At 44.6% G+C, this 27,806-nt stretch overlaps 1 protein-coding gene across 18 annotated transcripts in view; it reads right to left on the minus strand.

The window, feature by feature from the left end:
• KIF1B (kinesin family member 1B) overlaps positions 1-27,806 on the minus strand; it is a 78,965-nt gene that overhangs the window by 15,017 nt on the left and 36,142 nt on the right. For 7 of the 18 annotated variants that reach the window (XM_066203168.1, XM_066203163.1, XM_066203170.1 and 4 more), the window contains 16 exons: positions 17,375-17,471; positions 16,465-16,613; positions 16,055-16,233; positions 14,939-15,076; positions 14,058-14,306; positions 9,002-9,120; positions 7,345-7,430; positions 7,070-7,199; positions 6,581-6,740; positions 5,897-5,987; positions 5,261-5,379; positions 4,791-4,846; positions 2,103-2,211; positions 1,443-1,509; positions 683-767; positions 315-420 (listed from right to left, as the gene is read on the minus strand). In XM_066203168.1, coding sequence (XP_066059265.1) covers positions 315-420; positions 683-767; positions 1,443-1,509; positions 2,103-2,211; positions 4,791-4,846; positions 5,261-5,379; positions 5,897-5,987; positions 6,581-6,740; positions 7,070-7,199; positions 7,345-7,430; positions 9,002-9,120; positions 14,058-14,306; positions 14,939-15,076; positions 16,055-16,233; positions 16,465-16,613; positions 17,375-17,471 — 1,940 coding nt within the window. Of the gene's footprint in view, positions 1-314; positions 421-682; positions 768-1,442; positions 1,510-2,102; positions 2,212-4,790; positions 4,847-5,260; positions 5,380-5,896; positions 5,988-6,580; positions 6,741-7,069; positions 7,200-7,344; positions 7,431-9,001; positions 9,121-14,057; positions 14,307-14,938; positions 15,077-16,054; positions 16,234-16,464; positions 16,614-17,362; positions 17,472-19,930; positions 24,725-27,806 lie in introns of those variants that run through there. The other 11 variants (XM_066203164.1, XM_066203159.1, XM_066203162.1 and 8 more) reach the window with 4 other exon arrangements.

Genomic DNA, 27,806 nt, shown 5'->3' on the forward strand with positions numbered 1-27,806 from the left:
TTTTAGCCCAAACCTTGATGTCAGTTTAAAAGTTTGGGGTTAAATCCTGAGAGCCCCTTAAGCTGCTCCTTTCCATCTGCCCTTTATGGTCCGTACACATGGAAAGAAATTCAGATGCATCATCAGCAAACCCTTCAGATGGATCAACAGATTCCAGCATTAGCAGGAATTTACAGTGATGTTCGTTCTCCACCTGTGTGTTCTGTGCCCAGGGAATTCTGCATTTCACACTTAGCTTTCCAAACATCCTGCCAATGCATCAGAGGTCAAACAGATTTCAGATTCCTGCTGGAGCGCTCACTTCATTCACTTACCTGTTGGAGCTGTGAGAGGACTTCAGGTATTTTGCAGAGATGATATTCAAAGACAGAATGGCATCCACAGCAGCTTCATCCACCTCTGCTTTATTTCTTATGCGCCCTAAAAAGAGGAGGAGGAGGAATCAATTACAATTCAAACTGCAACACTAAAGGAATTTGTTTTCCCAAATATCATTTTGGACTACATGATTGACAAGCAGCTGTAAGTGGTAGTTACAAAACTAAAATTTTTCCTCTGGATCTTTTTCAAAATCCTTCTCTTACAGGCAGTGCTCATAAAAAAGAGAGAACCTCATACAACGAGAAATTACCAGTGACAGCTTTTCTTCCTTACAGAGCAAGATGCAAAACCATTCACTCACCAACCACCAGCTCTCGCACGTCCTTCCAGTGCAGCTCACTGCCCTTCTCGTGGATAATGGTGACGGTGATTCTGCGCTGGATTCCCTGGCAGAGTTCAGAAACAAAACACTGCTGAAGTGTCCACACACACACACACGTCTACTTTGCACTTATACTGCAAAAGTCAAGTACATAATAGCATTTAAACCAGCCTGTAACTGAACATGCACCTCTATGTTTCAGGGCCCGAAAATTCACTTCAAGGGGATGTTATATTCTCATATGTAGAAGAAATTAAATGCTTCCCCATTCTCACTCCGCAAAGACAGAGTAGGAAAAATGTAACTTTAAATCTATACATCATATTTAACTAGAATTATCTTTATAATCTGGCTAGAAACAAAATATTATTAAGGATTACAAGAGGCATTTAAGACGCACTCAGATACAGTCACTTCATAGATTATGTGTCATAACCACAAGAGGTGAGAAAGAGCAAATGGAAGTTGAGTCCACATGATCCTTCTGTGTCCCAAGAGATGCTGGAGAAGGCACAACTCTGGTCCCAAAGGTTCCTGCTTTTTAAAAGACTTTCATCTTTCACCAGCGGGATGCCCACAGGAGCAGCGACACCCTGGGGACCCGGCAATGTCCCAGCCCAAAGCAGCAGCCCAGACTGGGAGATGCTGAGTGTCACTGCTCAGCTGTGTGGGGAAGGAGGTGCAGAGCCCTCCCTCCCTGCAGAGGTGACAGCTGCCGTTCCCCAGCTCTCAGCAGTACCTGGTGCAGCAGAAAGGTCCCCTGGCAGGGCAGGCCGCCGGTGTGGTCCACAATAGCAGGGATGTACCTGTGTGAGACAGGGAATCAGCAGGCAGGCAAGACGCGCCGGCACAGCAGCTTCTGCTGCCAGCAGCTTCCTCTCCTTGTGGCAGCTGAAGACACGAGGGAGTGCCTTTCTAACTACTCTCCACACAGGCTCCTCCTGGCATTACAGGATCAGTGAAACGTGGAACCATCAGTACCGATGGAAAACTGTGGAACTCCTCCACGCAAACCCCTGAAGCCTGTCAGGGGAAAACCCTCTTTGCAGCAGAGATGAACACTGAGCAGAGTCTGCTGTGTGACTGCAGTGCAAAGTCTCCACTGTCCCACAGAATCCAAACTCAGGGCCCACACAGAGGAACCTTTTCCTGTGCCTGGAATTTCACCATGGAGAGGCTCCTCCAAGCGTGAAAGCAAGTCATTCTATCACTTGGGTCCTTTCCAGTGGGGACAACTACTGCCAGCAGATTGGACACCCCATCACTACAAACCAGCCAGGCCCCCGCCATGGCGACTGCTAAACATCAGCCTGGTCTGAATGGAACAGAGGGAAAAACCCAGAAATCTCATCAACCACCGCTCTAGAAACACACAGCATTAATACAGTAATATACTCACTCCCCTGTTGGCTCCAGTTCACTGATCTCAAACCACACAAGGAGGTCGTATTTGCTCACACTCTGGCCCAAGCTGGGCTTGCTCATAGTATTCAGCTTTGTAGCTGGCACTTGAAAGAAAGAAAAGAAAGAAGAAGAAAAGAGTAGCTTACAAAAACTGAATAGGTAAAGCTTACTCAGGGCTCACAGGAACGTGCCACCCTAGAGGTCCTACGTATTCTACGGACGAAGGCAGACCACAGCTTTACCATGAAAAAGACGTTGCTTACAGCAATCGTTATTTCTCTAAGTGTTGTTTTATAGATCCAGGTTACTAGAACAGATGAAGTTTCTGAAGTTAAATAATGGAACAAAAGTGCATCCAAAGAGCCTGGAAAAATACACCGTCCCTCTACATCCACAGGGAGGTTTCCTCACATGTGCATCAGTTGCTTTATGGTTTAACAGTCTGTGACCTAGAATTGCTGAGGTCTGTTCATCTGCAGCATTACTCACCCATAAAGTACATGTCACCTTCCTCACACAAGAGGAAAAGAATGGAACCTAAAGCTCCAGTCTTCACTTCTTCGTGTTACAAACTGCCAGACTCCTGCACCACTTGGTTAAGATGTTGTGTATGTAAAAAGGCAGAACAAGATTTATTCCAGAGCCCTAATCCTGCCAAAGTATTTTTCTGGGCTCCTTATCTCTTGGCATTAGTGAGAATTACCAGCCAGATCCCCTCTAATGCCTTTCATGTAGGAATAAACCATGTTAAAAAAAATAATGAAACAGCTTAAATTCTAGAAATAACCTAATACTCCCTCACACATCACACCTTTCAGTTACCATTACAAGCCTTTTCTTATCTGCTCACTCATTACATTTTTGTAAATGGGAACATTTTAAAAGCTTCATTCCTGCACAGTGGGATTTCTTCTAACTCCGATTTTCCATTTTTTTTCCTTTCACATACTAACGTCACTGCTTTTATTAAGCCAAATAACTATATTCCCTTCTGCCTCTCAAGACCCAATCCTCCCTTGCTCAGGTGTTCTTTAGGCTCTCCCACCTTTACACCTCTGTATCCTTCAGCTTCTACCACACTCACTTTCCCATGCACTGGAAGGACATAACAGCCCCCGGTTAAAACAGGTCCTTCCTTACAGGTGTGCCTTTTTGAGATCTCTTTTGAGATCTGTTTCTTTTCTGGGTAAAACAGTAGCCCTCTCAGAGGGACAGATTTTACAGGAATCAGTTATTCACAGCACAGCTCCACCCTGAGGCAGCAAGGCTCATCACTGACCTTCTCACACATTACTCAGGGGAGTAATTCTCCTATACCCAATCATCTCATGCAGCTGCACATGAACTCACTACGGCCAGAGGAACAGCGAACACACAAGCCACTCCAGGTTATTGCTAAGCAGAGCGACTCAAGAGCATCAGAAGAGAAAAACAACAGAAAGACACATTTAACTAAACAGGAAAGCTTGGTTCTAGATGTCCTCACAGACTTGCATTGGTACAATTATTAACCGGCGTGACTTTTTCTTGAGTTAAATAAAACAGAATACAAATGGAAGTGAGGAACAGCACTGTTAGTGGCAGAAAAGGAAGATGAGTGAAAAGGAAAAGAATGCTTCCTCTATACCTGCCCGTGTTTCCATATGCATCTCTCATCCCAGTATCACAAAACTCAATGCAGAACACAGAAAAATGTAAGAGGTCCTGGGAATTGAGGGAACAGATGCAGTGACACACAGAAATCTGTGACCCCCAGCACACTGGAGTCTCCAGGTTGTCTCTATGGTTCTCTCTAGAAGAGCCCTACATTTAAGCACTGCTCATCCTTCCTGAGCACAACTGTGGCAGCCTCTACTCCTAATACTACCACATGATGAAGGAAGAAGGAGTTTTGAAGCACATTTTGGAACTACTTCTACATCTATCACAGACCAGGTTTGGCTACTAACCATCTCGTTTAGGAGCCCGCTCACTCTGACAACTGGGAACAGGCAGAAAGAGAAAAGGTGGCAGCTGGTCAGCTCCATCCTGGAAAGCAGCCACAGCAGAGGAGGCCAGCACGTTGGCATGCTCCGAGAGCGTGTTCAGCACATGCACGTTTACATAGCCAGACATAAGGTACCTAATCAACTCAATTTTCCTTTCATGGTCTGCAGAGGGAATGGAACACACACAGAAAAAGGATGGTGGAAATATGCAGGTGAGAGAGAGAGGGAGGAGGAGGAAATGAAAGGTGAAATGGGAAAAAAAATCACAAAAGAGTTCAGCATGCATTATTCCAGTTAAGCAAAGAAAACCAAGGATCATTTCAACAAGACCGACTCGCTAAACGAGAACGTGAGAGAGCAACAAGATGAAGCAATTAATGAATAAGCAATTTTCCAGTCAGTATGTGCCCAATAAGCACGGGAAGAGCCACAGCCACATCTCATGGAATATGGTCAACACCTCAGGAATGGAATTCTACCCCTAGTGACCCAAGCAGCACTTCCTGCAGAGGAGGTTGAGAAGAAATAAAAACCGAACACATAAAGAGGGCAGAGAGCCGGCAAAGACATTCAATGCCCCTTGTACCACTCACTCCATTTACATTTCTCCATGTCCTGGACACCTCAGGAATACACTACAACCTCCATTAGCAGTAACAGACCTGTGATGTACAGAATTAGAGAGCTGCTCTCACCTGGCTTTGACAGTGGCATGGGGGGAGGAAAGAATCTTCGAGAAGGCTGTGGAGGGCTACAGAGAAATGAAGAGTTATCAACACAGAGGCCGTTAAACATCAGAAATACACACAAATGCACACCCATGCATCTTTGTATACACACACCTATCATTGTCTCTAAAAATATCCTCACAATCCTACAGAGACAGGTAAATATCCCCTGTCAGGAAAACAAGGGGGCTCAGGTAACTTCTCAGACTAACCTATGCTCTTTTCCTGTTCTGTGGACTGGCAGGAGAGCTGTCCGTGTTTGAGAGGGCAGAACAATCCCATCAGTCACTACACTGGGTAAAGAGGCCTCTGCCAGCACTTCCACCCCCACCAGGAATTCTGCCCGCGGGGCTGCGGTGCACAGCTCCAGGAGTACAAACACTGCATCACCTGAGCACGATCACCAGGTGCCTTTATGCCAGGCTAGCGACCAATACCTGTTGAGGTCCTGTCCTTGCAGGTGGAGAGGATGCTGCTGATAATGTCCAAAGACTTCAAAGACAATAGGCTTTGTTTTGATGTACTCCACAAAGGATTCTGTCACTTCCACAGCAATCTATTTCAAAAGTGAGGGAAGAAAATGAGACATTCAAAAAATGAAATGTCTTTTAGGAGTCTGCATTCTTCCTACCACTTGTTATCACTCACAGTAAAAGCAACTGCATTCCCTTTTGGTTTAGGCATTAATGCTACTCTCCAATAAAGGGGAAAATTAAAGCCTCAGTATCAGGCATTTCAAGTAGGAGGAGGCTGCATGTAACCAAAGCATTACACAGCTCATAAAAATAGATATATGCAGTTCATCTGAGATCATGAGCACTGCTATTCACACATATATTTTATTTCCTGAATTCCAGACTGTTTTCATCCTGAAAAGGAAACACAGAATTCAATGGCAGGAAGTAGAGGTGAAAGAAGAGTTCAATTTGCCACAAAGCATCACTCTGTGTTTTGTGATGGGGATTACATCGTTCGTTCACCTAATCACTCCCAGTACTGTCTGTTCTCAAAAAGGACACACACAACTGCCAGGGCTGACAGAGGAAGCTCCTGCTCATGGAAAGTTTACTTACATTCTGAACATGGTAAAACCCAAGCGGAGCCCCTCGGCCATTGTTTTTGAGAGGTTCTGTTGAGAAAGCTTCATCATGTCGATGTAAAAAGCTTAAAAAAAAAATCAACCAAAAATCAGCCACCACAGAATGGTTTAATGAAAATTGCTGTGCTCTGAATCCAACCCTGAAAGGAAATCCTAAAACCCAAAAAGGAATGTATTCTGCTGGAACGTTAGAAGCAGTTGAGTGATGGCCTAAAGCTGGGAATACCACGGTCCTGTGGGACCACGATTCCTGTACTTGTTTTATGTCTTTATTATCCCTTTTTATTCTCCTCCTTAAGAACCCAAGCCTAAGAGCACTTTCACTTGAGGAGTACTGATTTCCTCCAGGGTCATGCAGCTTTCATTCATAGACGTGTATGAACAATACAGTATTCAATTTTTCACATTAAAAGTTAAAACCTTAAGATATCTATAAACTAGTAACTTATGAGTCCACTTGGACTCCTAATTCCTTTCTCCAAAAGGAATTTATTCCTTAACACCTGCTTAAGAGAAAGTGGGGACCAGGAACTCCTGACAAGTTGTTTTTCTCTGCTGTACAACACCTCCACCCATCTGAAAAGTTCCACTGCCCACTGTTCGTTGCTCTCTCTATCAAACCATTAATTGCCTAATGCAAGTAAGGATAAATTCTTACTTGAACTGGCAGAAAATATCTGCATATTCAGGCAGGATGCCACTGGCCTGGAGCACTGTCACGCGGAAGGTGAACACACTGCCCAGCTTCAGGTGATCACCAATTTCCTCAGTGAATCCTTCCATAGTCATCTTTCCATCCAAAGTGGCTGACTTCAAGTCTTAGGGAGAAAAAAACATCCCATATGAAATATTATTTTTTCTCCTTTCTTTTCTTAAAATAATTCTTCAAGAGACAGTTTGGTCCCATCATACTTCTTTTCCTTTTAAATCCAAATAATTTGCTGATAGCCACAAGACCCAAATACCTGGGAAGATTTTCAGCACAGTTCTGCAAATGACTCAGTCCAGGATCTCTCATGTTCAACCCACTGGTAACACCTCTCCCTAACCGTGATATTCTGGAGGACACTCAGAACTCCCTTCTGTGACTGAAAGTGTCACGAACTTCCCAGAAGTTCCCCAAACCTACCGAGGATTTCCTGCTTACCCAGCTCGTTCATTCTGCTGATCTCCTCTGGAGGAGTGGTAACCTCTGAATTCTGTCCTTGCCCTTCCACAATCCTCAACTCCTCCAGCGACAGCCCAGACCGAGTCATCGCCACTGAAGAAAAATCACCCTGAAAAATGAAATACAGTGGCTTGTAACAGACTCCTGCACTTTCTGGGCTTGCCACCCCTTCCTTCCCTACAACACGTGCTCTTTATTTAGAAGATAAAGCTACTACACTCAAAGATACCTAACTCCATCTTAAGAATTCTTACCTTATCAAAGTACTCATTGTCAAACGAAATTTTAGCTGTCCCAGACTGTCGAATACCAGATCCATAATCTGGGGCTTCTTCATCAGCTAAAAAAAAAAACAGGGAAAAAAGGAGATAGATAAATAAATGATAGGGAGAAGGCAGACCCCACAGAGTCATCCAAACGGAAATTTTCATTTTAATGGAAACCAAAATGGTAAGTAGAAAAGTCATCCAGTTCCGAGTTGGAGTAAGTGCTGGAAAAGATCATGCCAGAAACCCATCCCTCAGGAACTCAGCTCTGGGAAATCAATTCTGAAAATACTTAACTCTAGAGAATTTCAAATGCAAACCAACTTTAGTACTAATTTTCATTATTTATTTACTTCTGATTATTATACTGGGGTAAACTAACATCTAAGTCTGGAAGCCTGAAAGCTGGATCTGTCCACACAATCTGCTCATTTCACCTCCTCCTCTTCACAGAGAGCAACAACGGGGCCAGGTTAAATGCCAGGGGTTTCTTCCCAGTAAATGTATACTCACAGGAGAAATCCCAAGATTCAGAATGCTCCAAAGCTTTGCTTAGGGATCAAATAATGCCATGGCCCTTTCACAAGAGACGTCCCCAGTCCAGTTTCTATCAGCCATTCGGTTCATTTGGATGGATAAATATTTATTTGGAACCAAACTAGACTTCTGCACACATTAAACCAGATTTTAATTCACTTGTTTTAATCCCTGCCAGGGTGATTCTTATCCATCTTCAGAGTTTGAGTTTCATTATATGTTCCCACGGAGAGCGAAGCTTCCAGGGTTACCCTGCCTAAACAAGCAAGAACTGCTGGCAGTTGGCCACTGCTGGGAAGGGCAGATTATGGGAAGGATCTGAGCTCCCAGCAGCATGGATAAGGCACAGCCCTGCCAGCAGCCCAGCTCACACTGAGCCAGTCTGAAACATCGGCCACTGAGCAGTGACCTGCAGTTAACTCTGGCACACACACAATGGCAGCTCAGCACTGGCTGAGGCCCTTACCACCCCACATAACTACTCTTCTCTTCTGAAAAGCATTCCTGGTGATTAAACACTCTGTTCAAGCAGCTTCTAAGTCTCCACACTTTGAGTGAGGCAATGAAGGGGGAAACTGCTGCTGCTCTCTGTTCACACCACGCTGAAAACCATCAGCTCAGGAACTTCTTCACATGCCCTCCCCAGACCCCAGAGGAGCACATTTCTGAGTATTATTTAGAGGGATAGTTTAAGCACAGCTAAAACTTGGTACACTAAACTTTAACGCAGGTCACCAAAACTATCAAACCAGGTACCCCTCTCCACTGTTTATACTGGGTGCCAGAATGAAAAGGTGTTGCTTCAGTTTTAGTTTTCAGACTTACTGACAGTAGTTAATTCTTCCACTGTCCTAAAAAGCGGGTGTTGCATTAGTTGCCAGGTGTAAACTTCAGTGGCCAACGTAATCATAATTCTAAAATCTTTTGATCAGTAGCATTATTTCAAGACTTACTCATGCCCAGCCTATATGGTGAAACAACGAATGAAATCATTTCAATAGCAACAGCGAGCAAGTGTTCTTTGCAAGACAAAGGTTATTGAGGCTTGAGTGTCAGGAGGCAGGAGTGTTTTGCCAGGCTGGGGTCGGGAGGAGCAGCAGTGTCTCACCTGCTATGGCCTGCACAGCCACGCGCAGGAAGCCGCGCACTTCGCCCTTCTCGCTGACCACGGCCACCCTGTGGATCAGGGGCACTGGGTACAGGAGGTTGCTCAGGTACACGAATGCTCTGGTGACAGGAGACAAACACAGCCAGCGTTAGCAACAGGGCTGCAAACCCCACTGCAGCTTTGCTCGGCTCCTGGGACAGCCAGAGCTCACGCACTGCACCTCCTGGGCCTGCAGGAGGTCCTGGATCCATCCTGCCCACACAGGAGGAGAAGTCCTGGATCCATCCTGCTCACACAGGAGGTCCTGGATCCATCCTGCCCACACAGGAGGTCCTGGATCCATCCTGCCCACACAGGAGTCCCAGAGCTCTGGCCAAGGCCCTTGCTGGCCCCAGGGCTGACAGGAATGACTGACAGACACAGCAGAGAGGGTGGCTGGATGGAGGGTGGCTGGAGATGCACTACAGTTGTGAATGGAGCTGTTAGCAAGCTGATAGAACCTATCAGAGAGTTACTGGTTATAAAGAATGAGGAAGTTGGAAGGGATAAATGAAAAAGAAATTGATCTGCTATGCTCACACGGCCTCAATTCATTACTGAACATGTAAAACCACTCTTTTAAAAACAGACTGACTGAATATTTTCTCTCTTCTACATTCCTTTGATAACACTGTGTGCAGAATAATCAGAAACCCACCATAAACCATAAGTCATCACTTAGGTTTCTGGGAACATTCACTGACTGTACAGTAAATAGTAGAAGACTGACAGTCTTCACAGGTAAATCTCTTTAGGAGCATTTTCTTTCTTTCCTTGCAAAAGCAAAACATAACAAATAAGACATGACAGCACTGCTCTAGAGCAACCCCTTAGAAATTACGTTTTCCAAAAGAAATGCAGCTTTTAGGCCCCACGGATGATCCTGCCATACACTAACTTTTAGGTCATATACAAGCAGGAGCCATTTCTGAGCAACCCATTTAATTGCATAGATTTTAATTAGAAGTGACACTAAAGTTATTAAGTTATTCTATGTTTCTGCAGTGAATTGCAGTAGTTTTTAAAGCATCACACTTCCGTGGGATTAGCTTGAGCAAAACATTAAATGTTGAGAAGCTCAAGTCAGCTGAAGAGCAGCTCTCAACAAGGGGGAAAATATGGAAGGTTTCATTTATTAAGTGAGTTGTTTCCGAGTTCAGAAGAGTACTGAGATGCACAGAAATTGAACCAATACTTTTACCAGTCATTAAAGTAACTAATTATGCAACTTTAATAAATTTATGCACATTAAATTACACTAAACAACAGTAACCTGTTTAACTAATTTCCTCCTTACAGCTCTTTTTATTAGTCTTCAGTATTACGTATAATTAATTCCTGTAATTTACAACTGTTATTGTTTAACATTCCTGGAGAAAGTCTTGCATGACAAAAGGGAAGTGGTGCTCCTTGGGCTCACATGCCCCTTCCACGGATGAATGAATTCTTTTGCAACGACAAGGAAGTCAAACAGGTGTCAGTCAGGAACCAAGGACACAAAAATAATGCTACCAAAATAAAAGTGGTGACACAATGCAATAGAGGAGAGGATGATTAATGTGGCTATAAAAGTAGCACAACAGAAAAAATGAAGAAAACCATACAACAGCAACAAAAAAACCAACTGCAACATAACACTTCACTAAGATTAGGATTTAATTCCTTTTCAGTCTGCTTCAAAGTGAGGTAAACACTGATAAAGCAGGGGAAGGGACAAGAGACTAAATTTCAAGTAACAAAATGAGAAGTTAAATTTTACTTTTTTCCTCTAACATTTCATTTTTAGCTTTGGAATTTCAGGTGACGCTCATCTGAGAAACCAGCATCCAACCACACAGGAAAGCAGTCCCTGGAACTAGAATGGTTCACTTGGACTGGATCAGGGATGGAGCTCCCAAAGGCTCTGCACTCAACACGAAAAACACACCCAGCCTGCAAAGCACATTTCAAGGCAGGGAGAACAGACACTTCCCAAGAGAACAGAAGCCAAAGAGCCTTGCACTGATGTGCACACAAGGAGTCTCACTGACTAAAAGAGTCAGGCATTGCAGAAGCCTTCTCCCTTCAAAGCCAAACTAATGGAAAGTGAAAGCATCCCCTGCATGAAAAATAAAAATAGATTTTTATTTGCAGGGCAAAAGTTCTGAAGGTGCTGCTCAACACGTGACAGCCAAAGCATTCAGCTGGATTAACCAGTACCATGTCAGACCATCCCAAGGGAAAAAAATTATTTCTCTTCTTCCTCAGTTTGCTTCCATCTAGTCACCTTGTTCAGTGGAATCATTTTAACTTAGAAAAAGAAAAGCACATAATGCAAAAAAGTTTTAAGTTTCCTGTTTGCTGATGAAAATGCTGCATCTCTTCTGCAGAGTGGAGAGCAACTGCACGTGTGCTGCAGCAAAACAGAGCTGGGTCATGCAGCACTGCTGCTGCCAGCTGCTTCATCACGAGACAGTGCCAAGTCAGGAGTGGATGACATCTTAAGGTTCTCCTCCTCCTCCTCCTCTTCCCACTCCCCAAAGAGCCCCTAAGTGTCCCCCTGCACTTAGCCCAGCAGACTGAAAGAGGGGAGCTGGATTAGCAGAAAGATTGGTGAGGTAAAATGGCATACTCACAACAAAACTAGAAATTAAATTTAACAAACACGATTTTTTAAAAAACCAAAATAAAACCAACAGAACTCAGAACGATGGGAGATATTTTTAAAATGAACACAGTAGGATTTAAATAAAATATCCCATAGTCCTCTCCCACCTCCCTTAAAAACAAAGCAAATGCTTGATATGTCACACCATTAAATAGAATCAGCCTTGAAGAAACCCAGCATGCCAGAAGAGATGGCTAAAGGGACCAGCTCTTTTTTCTTTCCTTTAAGAGTAACAAATAAAAGACAGTCATAGCACAGAGAGAGAAAAGAAAATAACTGTGATGGCCAGGGAGCTGGATAACTACATGATCCATTTCTCTGCCTCTTCCCCTTCAAGACCTGCACTTGTTATTGCTGATCACCCCCCCAAAATACTAAAAATTCTTCTATTTGTTCTTCACATTCTATAACATATCAACCAGTACACAGCTGGAAGTGATAAGGAATTCTGGCTGCGTTACAAACTGAAGGCTACCTCGGGCTCAAGACAATGCCTCTGTAGATGGGCACACCGCTGGCACTTGTAAGGCTGTTCAAAGGCAGAACTCTCTCACTGGAAGACACAGAGGACTCAAAATAGTTCCTGCTCAGTGTCCTGGACAGTCTAAGAGCCTCTGCTGACAGAGTGGGCACAACGCAACAGGGACAGGAACCAGCAACTGAGAAAGTCACTCAGCCCCAGCCTCAGAACAGGGACGAGGTCTCATTCCTCAACACACTCACAGCTCTGCACATGCAGCTCACACCACTGAGGCCGGTGCCCCGAGGGCTGCAGCTCCATGCGTCCTCCCGGGACGGAGCTCAGCGCTCTCCACAAAGCAGGGAATGGGAAGCAAGCTGTGGGACTGCCAGGAAGCACAAGTGTTTTCATTACACACTGTATTTGCTCAGCTTGTGCTGTGCTTCCTGAGGCATTTGTGAGTGAGCATGAACAGCTCAGCTGTTTCCCAGGCTCCGGGGGCACAAAGGAGCCGACAGCCAGCCCAAAGCAGCACACATGGCCCTCCCAAACTGCCTCCCCACCTCAACCTGATAATCAGGGTTCCTAAAACGTGGCACCAGGCGTTGCACGTAAGGGCACAGATTCAGAGATCCCAGAGGACTAATGCAATTTCTTGCAACTTTAGTTATTTTTGTTTCAAAAACTAGATCAAGGAAGTTCCAAGTTTCACGGCAAAGCCTGAGGTTAGACAAACACACTACACTGAACTCAAAGCTTGATAAGGACCAGCAAACTCAATCTGTCTTTTTCATAAATTATGCAAACAAGTATCCTGCATTTGAGGAAACTGCATAAAGATCCCAGCATCCCGACCCTGAAGTCTTCCCTGCTTACACTCACAGAGAAGGATAAAGCCAGGCTCTGGTCCCTTTTCCTTTGCTCCTCCCTTCTGCTGGCCACGGAGCCTTTTTTTTGTACCACGCCTGTGGCAAGCACCTTAATGAGGATGTTGGCTTACAGGGTAAGGAAGCAGGCACAAAAGCACCATTGGGGGAGTGGGAAGCAGCAGGGAGAGGAGCCAAGCCACTAAATAAAAATGTTTCTGTTTCTTGTAATGAGAAACATGTGTTAGCAAGACTGTTCCTGAAAAAACAGTGCAAAGAACTACATTTCTTTAATGTAACTTGCTGTCCTTAAGGGCCTACACCACAAACTGAGGTAGGACAATGCCTAATTCTATTCTGGAAAACTCAATAATATTCTAAAATACATCAAGCAAACTTGTTTCAGGAATTCAAGCACAGTGCCTGGGGAAAGTGCTGATACACACAGCCAGTGAATTTCAATGCTGATGACCTTTCACTGTGCAATACTGGCTACAGAGAGTCAAGCATAATCTGAGAAGCCAAATCATCTCAGAGAACACTCTTTTCCTCATCCAGAAAGGACCATGCTTCTTTCTCCTCATGCCATCTTTTTGTACGCATAGAACATTAAACCTGTTTTCAAACAAAAAAAGGATTTCTGGGTTTGGACTAAAGACTTCCCACCACAGTCAGATTCTCTTCCATGGAAGCAAATAACACACTCCAATTCTATTTTAGTGACCCTGCAATGGCTGAGTAGGGAATTCTAGAAACGTTTAAATGCTGTACACAAGCCCCCGTTCATTCCAAGCTGCTGCAGTTATCTAGAGATAGTTTTACTCACACTGTCACATCTAAGGGTTGTTTTCTCAATTACCACTTAGGTCTTCACGGCCCCAGACACAGGGATTTAAAACTTAATGCCGACCTACACTCGGGCAATTCCAATTTATGGACAAGGGTATTTTGGCTAGACTGACCATCCGTAGCACAAGGCAAAGCCATTGCAGTGTGCAGCAAGAGCTGGTCCCTTTTGGCCATTCTCAGAGTAACCTCACCAACCTTCCCACTAAAATGAACCAAGGGGATCTGTCGTAAAACGGGTCGCGCCCATCATTGAAGAGGTCTGATCCCTCCTCAGTCCCAACGTCGGAGCCAGTGTCATCCACAAAGGCCTCATCATCAAAGTCCTCCATCTCATCCTGCTGCTCATCTGCCAGTTCCGTGATGTCGGAGTCGGCCGTGGAGAAAGTGGGGGAGGGCGTGCGATCGGCCAGGCGCTCGTTGACGCAGCCGTGGAAAATGGGGGAGCTGCACATCAGCGAACGGACAGCGATTAACAGGGTCAGCACTCACAGACAGCCCGTGTGCCCCGGCACACACACCCCTCCACAGCCGCCAACGCCAGCAGCCGCCCGGGCGGCAACCGAACGGGAGGGAAGGGCTTGCCAACAAGGCCGGGGAAAGGAGCGGCCTCCAACAGAGCGGGAAGCAAATGAAAAAGAAACAGAAATACAGCTGAGCGTATAGACCTTGACAGGACACCCATTTAACAGAGCTACAGCTCTTATTTCCAACACAGCAGTTCTGCAAATAAAAAATATCGTAAAGGTGCGGCCGACAGCGGGAAATATTAAAGAATCCCCTCAGACACTTCCCTAAGGTATGACCAAAGTATTTCAACCACACAGTCGAGAGACTCTGGACCGTTTTTTCAGTATTCTTCATATTCTCACAGCTCTGCTCCATGGACTTTAGACAGAACTTAGCCGGTTATATTATTTCAAAATAAACGTATAACTTACTAAGGGTTCACTCAAAGCAGATTCTACTACTTGACACGTGAAGTGGCAACACCCCAAAGAGCATTTTCTACTCTTAAGAATTGCAGATCCCCGAGCGGCAAGCGGCGGCGCTGCAGCGGCACCGGCGCGGTCCCGTACCTGCCCACGAGCTTGAACCAGTGGAATCGGTCGTAGAAGGGGTCGCTGCCCGTCATGGAGCCCTCGGGCTCCTCCTGGCTGCCCGAGGCCACGTCCCCCGCCCGGTCGTACATCTCCCGCATCAGCTCCAGCCTCTGCCTGCGGGACACAGCACCAGGAAACAGCTCAGGAGACAGGGAGGGGGAGGCAGAAAACGCCGCGTGAGGTGCTCGCCCCACTGCCTTCACCCGTACCAAACCGCACCTAAGAACAGAGGAGGCTGCACCCTAAGTTTGGTGCCTCACTAATTCCCCAACACGTTCGAGATCCTGGGGAAAATTTTGTCGGCTCATCCCTCTAAGCGCAAGGCAAGGTCACTGCAGAAGCTTACATAAATCCTGGATTTCAATTCACTTCTAAATATTTCTCTTTCACATCTAATTCTGGCATATTTTTTGCTTCCTTTTTCACATCAGATCATGTTGCTGAGTAATTTCAGCAGTTCTTTGCATTCTACTCCAGAAATGTTGGCATTTTGATTCAAAAGTAAACTAATTCCATTATAGACTCTAATTATTCCTTTATTTTATTGAAAAAAACCAAGTGTTTCACACTGGAAGATCCTCTGAGTTATTAGTAGGAAAAAAGTTCTTCAGGCAGTATTTAGAGAATGGGGGAAAAAAAGTCATTTACACGTAATAAAAGTAATTCAGATTGCAGTGAGATTTTGTGTAGCTCCCATAGAAATAGAATCTTCTTTATTTAAGATTTTTATCACAAATTATGTCCTATGCTGCCAGGTTATATAATGCAGGTGGCAAGGACATTATTCCAGTGAAAGGACTGAAGAAAGAAGCAATGCAGAGAGATGAGCTATGATGAGTCTTCTTGCATTCAAAAAATATAGTCTAAGCTCAAATTCCAAAAATGAGATGCGAAGGTAAGGTGAGAAGCTGGAGAAAAGTGCACTTGTTCCAACAGTCTGGAAAGCTGGTATTAATAACATCCCACACTGTCTAGAAAGTTCGGGAGGACACCGAGAAAAAACAGACACGGATAAGGAAGAGCAAGGGAGGAAATTTTTGAGCGAAGTTCCCTGGACACAGGGAATTCAGTTCTCTGACACCATGCACATACTTGAGCTTTTCCAAGGACCAGTAATGCGTTGCTCCATTTTTCAGGTCCTGCACCTCCACAGCCACCACGGTGCGCGGGAAGGGCCGGCGGTCGCGGCTCTTGTCGGGCTCGGCGGGCAGCAGCTCCGGGGGCAGCGGCGAGTACAGCGTGTCCGTCAGCAGCACAAACTGGAACTGCACCTGCACAAGACAGACACCCTCCCTTGGTCCTCAGAAGCCACATCCTGGCGTGGCACCTTCACTCAGACGGACGCCCGAGACAAAGACTCACAGTTTGCTGGACCCTTTTCCAGCACAGATTAACAAGCAAGAGACGTACAGTTTTATAGGCTACAAGTGACTCAGAGCATTTGCAGCAGGATTATAAAATCAACACTGATAGGTAAGGAAATTCAAACAGTGGCTCTGCACCTTTTTCTTTAACTCCACACTGATTGCATTGGCTTCCTTCAGGTACACTGCATTTCCCCAGAGCTGGTCCCTCAGGGAAGTGAACTGGTGGAATTTCCACTTCCTGAAAGCCCACTGGGCCAATTCATATTCATGGCGTGTCCAGGGCACTGGGAAGAGCAAGGAAACAGAAATAAAACGATGTGGCTTCTTCTCAAAACCATCACATGCAGTATCCCATACCCCTGCTGACTGTGCCATCAAGTTCTCAACACACTTTCTGGAAGAACAGAAAACAAAGCCCTGTGTTTTCATTATTTGTTGTGGAAAAACTGGACTCAAACTTCCTCGACATTAGCAGTGGAGATTAATGATCATGTAAATGAGATTTGGAACAGAGGAAAAAGAATTTTTCTGCTCCTATTATTTTAAGTTATTTGGCAACTATTAAAGCCAAATGCTGAATGAGTGGAATGAGAGTAAGTATAATGGGAATAATAAATTATCTACTGTCCAGAAACAGAGTTACACAGACATGTCACAGCATTCTAAGAATTCCTAGCAAGGAGGAAAGAGAAACTTCAAAATCAAAACAAGGAAACAAAGGCAACAGTGTTATTTTCTTTTAAGACATCTGAGCTCTGTTAGTGCCAGGAAGAGAGAGATTCCTTCAAGGCCACCAAATCAAAGCTTGGGGTAAAACTAATCTACTTTGTGCATCAGTTGTATTTGAAGATGTAAGTCTACTGTTCATGTGGAATGTATTCTATAAATGGGTATTTGGAATCTTGATGCTAAGAGGATTACAGATCAGGAACTTACAGTGCTTTGCAGCTTTCCAAAGCAAGTTTTCTGCCTACTGCAAGAGTTAATACAACAGCTGTTCCTTTAGACTTGGCTATATCCAAATTATTTTTACCTTCACACTCACCTTCTTCCTCCTCCTCCTCCTCCTCCTCTGTTGTTTCAGCTGCCAAGGACCGTGTCTCTACCTGCTTCTGGAGGGCCTGCAGTTTGCTCTCGTAGTCCTGTGGGGAGAGAGGAGACACTGTGTAGGAGGACAGACAGGAGCCAAGGAGGCTGAGAGACACCAAGAGCTCGGCGCGACAGGCACAGGTGACATCCGCACAGACACTCCAGGAGCGCCCGGCTCACACACCAGCACGGCTGCAGTGCCATCTCCCCAGACACAGAACACAGAGGCCAACACGATCCAGACAGAAGGGCCGCTTCCCGAAATCACCATGTGTGCGTGTTCACAGTCTCTAGAAGAGACAAAGGTTTAGGATGTTCTTTTGGTGGGGTTTTGGCTAAAGACAGGAAGAGGAGGGTTTTATCTGAAGCTGCCTGCTGCTTTCAGAGAGGTAGGAAAGAGGCAGAAATAGAGAAAAATGCAGAAAATTAATTTGAAAGGGGAGGATTATTCACCTTCATTTTCTCAAACAGAAGGATTAACAGCACCACTCATTTGCCTTTTTATGCAAAAGAAATTAATTTCAGATAGCAGTGGGGGAAGCACTCAGTTTTCAATTAGACTTTCCCCACGGCGTGTAAGCACCACTCTCTGACATGTGTATTTAACACATCAGGAGATGGAATACCACCACTGCCCTGGCAGAGGAGTCTGTGCAGTGGCTTCCCCACGAGGAACACTTCAGCAACAGCTTCTGATACAAGAGCATTCTCTTCCTGTTCAGACCTGATCGTGCCTTGAAATAAACGCTACTAGAACCTAAAGAGCTTTTTATTATCTGCTGGTAAAACAAACACAGATTAGAACAGACTGTCACAGTGCTCTTGGTCTCAAAGCCCATCTTACTAGGATATTCTATTTTTTTTTAAGATAAACCTTTGGCATATATTACACAAGTTAAACTGGTTTCTCAGGATTTTTACACAAGAGTTACAACATTTCTCTAAGAGTGTTGCTGAGTTCATAAGGAGAATTCTTGAAGCCACTCATCTTGTATTCCAACATTCTCTCTTCCACAGTTCCAAATCCTAAAATTCTTCTCCAATGCCCAATCTTCAGCAAAAGGTTCTCAAGTCCAAGAGCTACAGAATAAAAGCTTTACATTTTCCTCCCATCCCACTTAAGCATCCCACCTAAAGAGCTGCACCACTTAACCACAACATGATTGTGGCAATTTAAACCAGCGTCAGTCAGAAAGGCTTCAGACTCTATTTGGAAAGGAGCTACACCTCCAGAACATTCCTTCAGGCTCATAAGTAATCTTTTCTGAAAACAGCATTAATAAATGGCAGCTGTGCCCTTAGAAAGTGCAGGATTTTGAATACCACAAATTCAATATCCCTGAGAGCAAAACTGAACTTCATATGGCCTTCCTATGATGACTGCATTTTAATTTCTAATTACCTCCTGAATATTTCATTTGGCTAAAAGGTTCCTTCGTTTCTTTCGGCTCCATTCACCGTAAGTTGGCTACTTACTTACACAGGAAGTAACCTCAGCCCAGCAGCACTGAGTACTGCAAACAAAACAAATACATATCCTTTCTTTTGATATTCATTCTGAAATTCTTAAAGCTTCACCAAAAATCTATTCTAGACTCCAGGAGACTTCTCATGACAGTATCAGACTTATCTGCCCTTCTGAAATGCCCAGCATGATCCTGATTTTTTTTTTAACAGAAAGGCACTTTTTTGGACCTATTTCCCCCGCTCCATGCAGATAATGTTATTACATTTGAAACCAAGGTAAAACTGGTCAGATGCAAAGTGACACAAATAAGCTTCTCTCACTTGCAAGGAAATTCTGAAGTCAATAATGTCATTTTGAGCAGCTAGATTGGAGACATGGAGAGCTCTTCAAGTAGCGTTTGAATAGAATCTTCCCAGATTCTTTAGGAGAAACCGAAAAGTTGCAGAGGGAATGGGGGGTCAGGGGAAAGGTAAAAGAAAAAGACCCCAACCCACCAACAAACCCACACCCCACACGCTCAGACTCGACAAAGCTTTTTGAGACCAGACTGGAGGAGTTAAAGCAGAGCACTGCACCACCACAAGTAAGACGTGGTGTCTGCCAAGGCACTGCCCTGTGTGATTCTCCCCTGGATTGGAGGTGCACAGAAAAGTCCGTTTCTTTTGTTTTCAATGAGCAAATGAATGGAGAACAGCCAGCTCTGTGTTTTCTTCCAGAATTCACATAAACAGCACACAGGATGGTACAATGGGACAGCACCAAAGACTGGAATGGTTTTTAGTTCCTTGTGCTACAAAAAGCTCTTATTTTCTTTTATACTGAAATTAAATAAGCTGTCTGAGATGGACACGAGTCTTCTCTGCTGCTTTCCACATAACAGCAGAAACACCAGGGTGGATGAACTTACAAGAATCAGATTGAGGAAGAATTAAAGAAACCTTTTTTAACTCTGCTGGAAAAAGCCCAACCCCAAGACAAAAAAACAACAGCAGGACAGGCCTCCAGTCAAGTTTCATTTCCATTTCACTGAGACAAGTCTGACACTTACAAGAGTATTTCGCAGTTTATTGAAAGAGCACTTGTTACAATACAAACCACTTCTGCTTTTCACAAGGCAGATACTTGCTCTTAAGACAATCCAAAACGATAGACAGATCTGAAAATCCCATTTAATTCAAAGGCAGCTCACTGCTTTCTTTACAGTACAAATAGTTACACAGCATAGATTTCTCATGTGGCAGCTCCTGAAGAGATTTAATGGGAAGTATCCAAGAAAAATTTCAACGTATAAAAAACAAATTTCAACATACAAAGGACACGGTGAGGGAGATATTGAAACCATGCTGAATGTACTGATAAAAAGAGCATCCTCTAATTTGACAGATCCCTACATTCAGACTGCTTGAGGAAGGGTGTTGGAGTCAATCTGAGTGAGGAGCATCAGTGATGTGCACCAAACCCCAGCCCCCAAGCCCAGGGAGTCCACAGAGCCCTGAGCAGCCAGCCCAAAGGCACAGGTGGAGCCCGGCCAGCTGCCAAAGCACAGCACAGCAGCACTTGGCAAAGGCAACTGAACTGGGTAAAAGAGCACTTCCACCACGGATGCCACATTTCCATTACCCTGAAAGCCTTTTCACACTGACATCAATGGAAGCAGCTGTCTCACTGTTCATTAACTCCATTAACACAGGGTTTGGAGTGAGAGCGGTGTGTATTTCTGAATAGTGCAAGGAGATCCACAGTTCTCACACTGCTTCCCTTATCGGATGAAGCACTGCACTGCAATTCACATCAGTCTCAAATACGCTCCTAAAAACCAGGAAAAAAGCTGCTTCCATGAAGCAGACTGGACTCCATTCTGACACTGCCTGTCCTCCTCCTGTTTAGTCAAATCATCCAGCAGAACAGGCCGGGTTGTTCCTGCAGTGCTGCGCTGAAACTGGGGTAAAACAGACTGATGGCAGCCTACTGCTCACCAGCACCACCCAGGCATTTACAGAGAGCTCTTTTCTGAGTTCTAAGCTGAAGTAAGTTGGCACAAACATTTCAGTGTTTAGCGTTCAGGCATCAAGTGGCAGGAGTTTTAGTCTCCTGTCAGTACGTGTAGTTCCATGGACCTCCGAATTCCTCCATGCTCAATCACGTGGTGATTTCATACAGGCAGCACCATCCCCAAAACACGGGGCAGGACTGGAATTACTTTGGTCTCCTCCCACGACCCACCCCGTGCAGGCCAGCTCTGCGAGGCTTTCCCAAGCATGCGTCTTGAACAGAGCCCAAGCCTTTTGGAGGATATGCAAGAACTCCTTAAGCTTGATATGCACAAAACCAAAGTGCAAAGCACTGCTAGAACAGGATTCTAAAATAAAGACAACAGCAAAACATCACTGGCAGCCCAAAACTCATCTTGCAGTTTGGACTCAAGCTCGAAGACAATATTGTTCATCTACACGCCTTCTTTTCTTTAAGAACCAAGACATTTTTGGAAATGATGTTTTATTTCCTTTGTTCAAGTAGGCCAAAGCATGAGACAAATGCAAGTTACAAAGCCAGATGTGGACACCGAGTTAAACCTGCCATAAAGCAAAACTCCCAAGTGTCAGAGCAGTTTGTTCTTTCAGGAGCTGGAGGACTGACTTTGTATCTCCTGCAGAAGAGGCCACTACCCCATCAGCGATACACACGCTGAGAATTAAGAGCTGACGCCTGATTAATCGATTTGCAAATGGCACATGTGACGCAGCAGCACCTCCAACACACCCAGCCGAGGCAGGGGAAAAGTAGGATAGGACAAAAAATATATGGAAAACAAGCTTAAGGCACTTGCCACTCACCTACAGCTATGCTGAGCCACACACAAGTAACAACTGCCAGTAGGGCTTATATTTTATAAAAAAATAAGCAACCTCAAGTAAATTCAGGATACTTGTGCAAAACAGCACAAATACACTCCAAAGTGGACCTACCTTACCAAATGTGGTAGAGCGGCCAATTTTGTTTTTAAAATTTTATTCAAGTTAAATTTAAAAGCAAAACAGGTCTTCAAATATTCCTTACCGTTAAGGCCACAGATTTTCAAAAGTAAGAGCAACTTTGTCTTGCAGTTTCGGAAACTCGGAAAAACCCCTGTATCATTAAGGCTGGGACTGTCCAATTGAGACAAAACCTCAAAGCCTGTTCCTTAATCGCTAGTTTTTCAGTAATTTCCTTGAAACAATCTGAAGCAGGAATTGCAAGCCTTTGTGTTACTGCAAATCACCTGCAAGTACAAACCCCTCCAGAGCACAACAGACATGAAAGATTTTAACTCGCATTCTGAGTGTGGGGAGGAGGAAAATGAATTATCTTCTCCTCAAAGCAACCTTCTCCTTTATTAAATGAGTCTTGAATTCAAGTTTAATCCAAGACCAGAGGCACTAACATGAGGTATCGCATTAAGATGAAACAGTTCAATTCTCCCATCTCACAGGAGAATTCAGCCAACACAAAGTAGTGATTTATAAATCTTCCTACGAATAACTATTTCAAGAACATCTCCCAGACTAATGCCTGAGAAAGGTGAAAACATAAAATAAAAGAATTAGCTTTTTGAGTGCACCAAAGTGTTGAAAAATCCTAGTTCCTTTCCACAATCTCAGTATAATAATTAAAACCTATTATATTTAGAGATACAATGGGAATTAGAAAAAGCTTATTTCCAAATAATTGCTTCAGCATTATATATATATTCTGGCATAAAATTCCATTCAGGCTGGTTTAACTGTCACAGCAATTTCATACCAATAATTATGAACTTAAGCAGAAGGAGAAGAGACATCTACTCAGGAGTGTGACCCAATAGCTCTTCTTAATTTCTTTATAAAAAAGCAACACGTATCTTGTCAGCTGACAACTTTTGGTTTATAGATTATTATTACTATTAAAAATTGAGTTAAGAGTGGAAAATATTGTTCTGAAGAACCAGATACATTTATATACAGATGGTCAGTTTCCTTATTGCTAAGAAAAAGGTCACAAGAAACATTCAATGCTAGAAACTAAATTCCTCTCTTGATTGTCTACATAGAGCACAGGAGGAAGGTAGCACTTGGTAAGTTCCAGACAATATTTTCAGCATTAGAAAAATACTTCAAGACACACACACACACACACACACAAAAAAAAAAAAAAAAAAAAAAAAACAAAAAAAAAAACAACTTGGTAAATTAGCTAGTGGGAAGTTCTCCCCTTCACCTCCCTCCCTCCAAGTCTTCTAGTCTATGGAAAAAGTTCTTACAATTTTTCAGAACTCTCTTCCGAGGGCCGCGGTCAGCCCGGCGAGGGACGGCCCGCAGAGCGCCGGGCGCCGGGGCCCCGGCCGGCCGCAGCAGGCCCGCCCCGCCCTGCTCATACTGCCGTTTCCCTGCCCGCCTTCAGGTTGGGCGCCGAGAACTGGCGGCGGATGCGGGGCGGCGTGCCCGGGGGGCCCGTCCCCGGCGGGCCGTGCCGGCCGGGCCGCTCCGGGGCCGCGGGGCCGCCGCCCTCGGCGCCGCACGGCTGCCGCTGCTGGTGCGGCTGCCGCCTGGGCTGCGAGGCGTGCGGCTCCGGAGAGTGCAGCGCCTCGGAGGAGCCCGAGGCCTGGCGCCGCAGCCCCTTCTGCGAGCCGCTGCTCAGCGAGTTGCTCCTCCAGCGCGGCTGCTGGCTGCCGGGCTGCGGGGCCAGCTGCTGCCGGTTGATCTGGATGTTCTCCGCGCTCCTCTGCGGCCCGTAAAGATTCCACAGCTGCTGCGGGTCTTTAGAAGCTGCTCTGCTTTCTTTCTCTTTGCCCTCGTCTTTGTTCTTATCGTCTTCTTTCGGAATTCGAACCTCGATGACTTCATCCTCGGTGATAATGATGTGGGTGCCCGGGCTCCACGAGTTCCTGTGTTTGGGATTGCTTTTGAAAGGAAACCGGGGCTTGCGATTTTCGGGTGGAATGAACCGGTGAGGCATATTCTGTCGACGAAGCTGTTTTGCTATTTCCTGCTGCTGCAGATTTTTAAACCGAATCTGTTCTTGCCTCATCCAACGTAAGCGCCCACGTCTGAAAGCCGGGTCGCCAGCCATTAACTGAGACACACGCTCCTCCTTAGCGAGATCATCGTTCTCGCTTCTCTTCGCCTCATCCGTGGGCTTCTTATCCACATCCACTGCACTGGCAGCGCTTGGAGACTTAGCATTAGCTACAGTCGACTGAGCTTTGTCTGGAGACCCTATCAGGGGTAACACCTTCTCCATTTTTAGCATTTTATTTCTGAGAACTTTGATCTCTTCATCCTTCATGTTGTTCTGCTTCTTCACTTCTTGCAAAATATCTTCCAATTTGTCTATGTGCACCTTTAGGTCGTCCACATCGGTTATTCCTTTCCCATTGGCCATTACGTCTTCAATCTTTTCATCTCCAACGCCCACTGTGTCCCAGACGTCCCGAGCGACAGCTCGCCATGACTCGCGCTCATTGGGGTCTTTTTTCCCGTACATGGCACAAAGCTCTTTCATTTTAACAATGGCCAGAGCCTCAATCTCCTGCCTACTGTGCCTGAAGTCATTGAGAGCTACCTCATAGCATATCTCCTTCACAGCCTGAATCTTTAGGTCTGAGATGGTGACCCATTTGGAGTCTTTACTAAGGCGTCGGCGTTGGGGTATCTGGTACATTTTAATAGGTTCTCGTTTCTTCCCACTGCTGGGGAGGCCACACTTTTTTACAATGGTTTGGAGCTTGCTGGGGGGCAGCTTCTCTCTCAGGGAAGTGATCAGTCTCCAACTCTCCTCACACGATCTCTTGTCCGAATCATCCCCACTATCAGAGTCTGCATCCTTTGGAAAAACAAAAATCAAGAAGTGGCCCCAAAATAACCAAAATTAAAATTGTAAGAAAATGGAAAAGCTAAACAAGAAGTAGCAGGCAAAGAAAACTAAATCAAAAATCAAAATAGAACAGGTGATAAGGAGGTCCCTGAAGACTGAATGTTAGGGCATTAAAATGTATCTTCAAGAGTCCTGGACTGTCAAAGTTGGAGCTCTTCACTAAATAAAGATTAACATTGTATTTAAGTCTTGTCATCTCCAAATAGCTGATAATCTGAACTCTTCCCTCCCAAACCCTTCCAAAATCTTTAAACAGACCAACTAAAACCAAGTTCCTGGTTTTAAATCTTAAAACCAAGCGTAAACTGCACTTCACACGTGCTACAAAGACATGCAAATCCCCGCCACACACATTTGCCTTGGTGACTGCTGCTGCTTCTTTCAGCAAATCCTCCCCAGGAAGGTGAGCACAACAGCCATCATAGAAGATGTCATGAGCAGCCAGAGTAAGTCGGGTTAACACTGTTAGTAACGTTGCACGTGGTTGCAGGGATGCTCAAGTTTAGAATCCATTTCACTACAACAGCAGCCAGAGAAGTGTTAGACGATAAGGAAAAACGAAACAGAAGCAGCCGAAAGGTTCAGTGTTAAAAGGACTGTAAGTGCCACTATGACAGATGAAGACAGTGGTTCATACTCCAAGACTTGCTACAAGCTAGAAGGATATCCAGAATCAGAGTTTCAGAGGTGGGTTGTGGTTTGTTTGGCTTTTTTTTCCATTTGGCACCTTGTCGCTCAGTTTAAAAAAAACACCCCATTATCAGTCTTGTCTGTCCGAAGAATTGAGTTTCAGCAGAATGCAGAGTAATGACTTTCTGGTTTTAATTGTTTTAATACGAATTCTCTATTTGATATCCTTGATTTGTCTTCTTCTCAAACCCTAGAGCCTGGAGCTTCCACACACTTGCTAAGCATTACGCGTTTTGCTTCTTCATTACAAGTTTTCCACCTTTTGCTAAATGATTTCTAATGAGCAGTGCTTCGGGTTTCCATATGCTAGGAATATCTGTTCAGATAAACTGCCACCGCAAGTTAAGGATATCCATCATTGCTTACTGCAACCAGGAATTAAAATCAGACCACTTTTCTTTAAAGGCTTAGTAAGACATCTCTTCAACAAGCAAAAAGTCCTATGTGTATCACTGTGATCCAAGCACCTTCAACACAGCTGTCAGTGTCTAACGTGCCTCTGACTAACATCCCTGTTTGCCACATGGAGACTGAGAACACGTGAGAAACCAGAAGAGTAACAGCCAAAGGAAACCCAGGTCACTGAGCCAGCACCAGAGGCTCCTAGAGTTTACACTTCGGCTAGATGACAACGAAGAATGGGGAATGCAACATAATGTGGGGGGGCAATTATGAAAGGGGGTAAAGGAAACACTGTTCTGCCCTACGGTAAAGATTCACATTATTGAGCTCCTTGTAACTTCATGTAGTTTTTAAAATACTACTAGAGAATCAACTTGTAGTTTAGGTGAAAATATAAGCAAAACACTGGTTTAGAAACTCTTTGTGAGTTTACAGCTGACAAAATTTGTGGCCTAAGGAAACAGCATCTACCAAACTGCACACTGCAGTGGAAACCAAGGGTTCCCTGGAGGAAGCCCCAGTGCAGCTGGGTCACTCAGGGATACAACCAGGAGGGAAAATCATGAACTACTCCAACATTAAGTCACAAGTTCCACAGGACTCTGATAGTTACAAAACTACCATAGAACTACTTATGGGTGGAGCATGTCTTCAAATCAAAAACGGATGAAGAGACACTGAGTCATTGCCCTGTGTGCACTCAGAGGTCACCCAGACCAACCAGTGCAGCTAAAATCCACACTCCAATATCAACTGGCCATTGCAGAGGCATTATAACCATCCTAACTCTATAACGCACATTTTCACGTTCCATTTGTGAAATGGAGAACAACTGTTTCTATTCCCTAGTTAAACTAGCAAGGCAAAGATATTTTAGTTGGTATTTTGGGGGGACAAGAGCTATTGTTTATTTTTTTTGTACAGCACATCTAACAAATAAACATCCAGACTGGTTGGAATCTCAGCATAAAATCAAAACAATCTGGTAAACAGGATTAGCTGACTTCTTACGCCTGAGATTTCACTCCAGTTTAGACCAAGAAGAATATTTCTGTCTCAGTACCAGGCTTACACAGCAGTAAGGTAGAGCACCTGACACTGCAGCTGGATATGGCAGCAAGGTAAATACTTCCAAGGTACACAAGCTGAAACGCACTCCCAGGTTTCCCACTCATTCTTCAGCTACACCTGCATGGATGCACTAATCCTGTCCATGCCAGGCTCTGCACACAGCAGCACAGAAACCATGGGCTGTGCTGGCAAGCTCTGCTGTCCCCTGAAATGTTCTTACTGAGCACTGTGATAGGCAGGATGCTGCTTCCTGCCCAAGGATCTCGTTTGATATGATCCCTTACAGCTAGGACAGGGATCCTCCAGGAGCTGCAGAGGCATGCAGGGTGGCATCCCACCTTCGTCCACTAACTGAAACCAGCAAGAACAAAACAAGCTTGAAGAAACCCGCATCTTTGTTCCAATATTAACCAGTCCACTCTCTAAGGAATCTTCCCTTAATCTGAATATTTGGGGAAATAAATTCACTTCAGAACACTTTATAAATGCAGCCTTATTGGAAGCAGCTTCCCAGACAGCCAATTTCCCATCTTAATTCATACAATAGCTCAGCTTGTGCCTGTCAGCTAAAATTTAGGGGAGGGAATTCCATTACTTGCATCTCATTTGACACATTGCCAAAAGTTACTCAATACTCAAACTATTTTTATTTTCACATTTTTACTGTACTATTTTTTGGCTAGCAAATTTTAACTATAAAATTCCTGAGAGGAAACATTACATTAGTCACATTTAAACTTTTTTTTCTGAACTAAGGGTTGCCTTGGTCGAAGTCTGCAGCCACTCCTCTCCATCCAAGAAATTAGCCCCTTGTGATGAAATAATTAGAGATTTAGAAGTCTCTAAGTGTGTAACAGGAATTTAAAAA

This window comes from Chamaea fasciata, unplaced genomic scaffold, assembly GCF_029207755.1.
Source record: "Chamaea fasciata isolate MVZ Bird 193981 ecotype frontalis unplaced genomic scaffold, bChaFas1.0.hap1 SCAF_23, whole genome shotgun sequence".
In the NCBI taxonomy this organism is placed as follows: domain Eukaryota; kingdom Metazoa; phylum Chordata; class Aves; order Passeriformes; family Sylviidae; genus Chamaea; species Chamaea fasciata.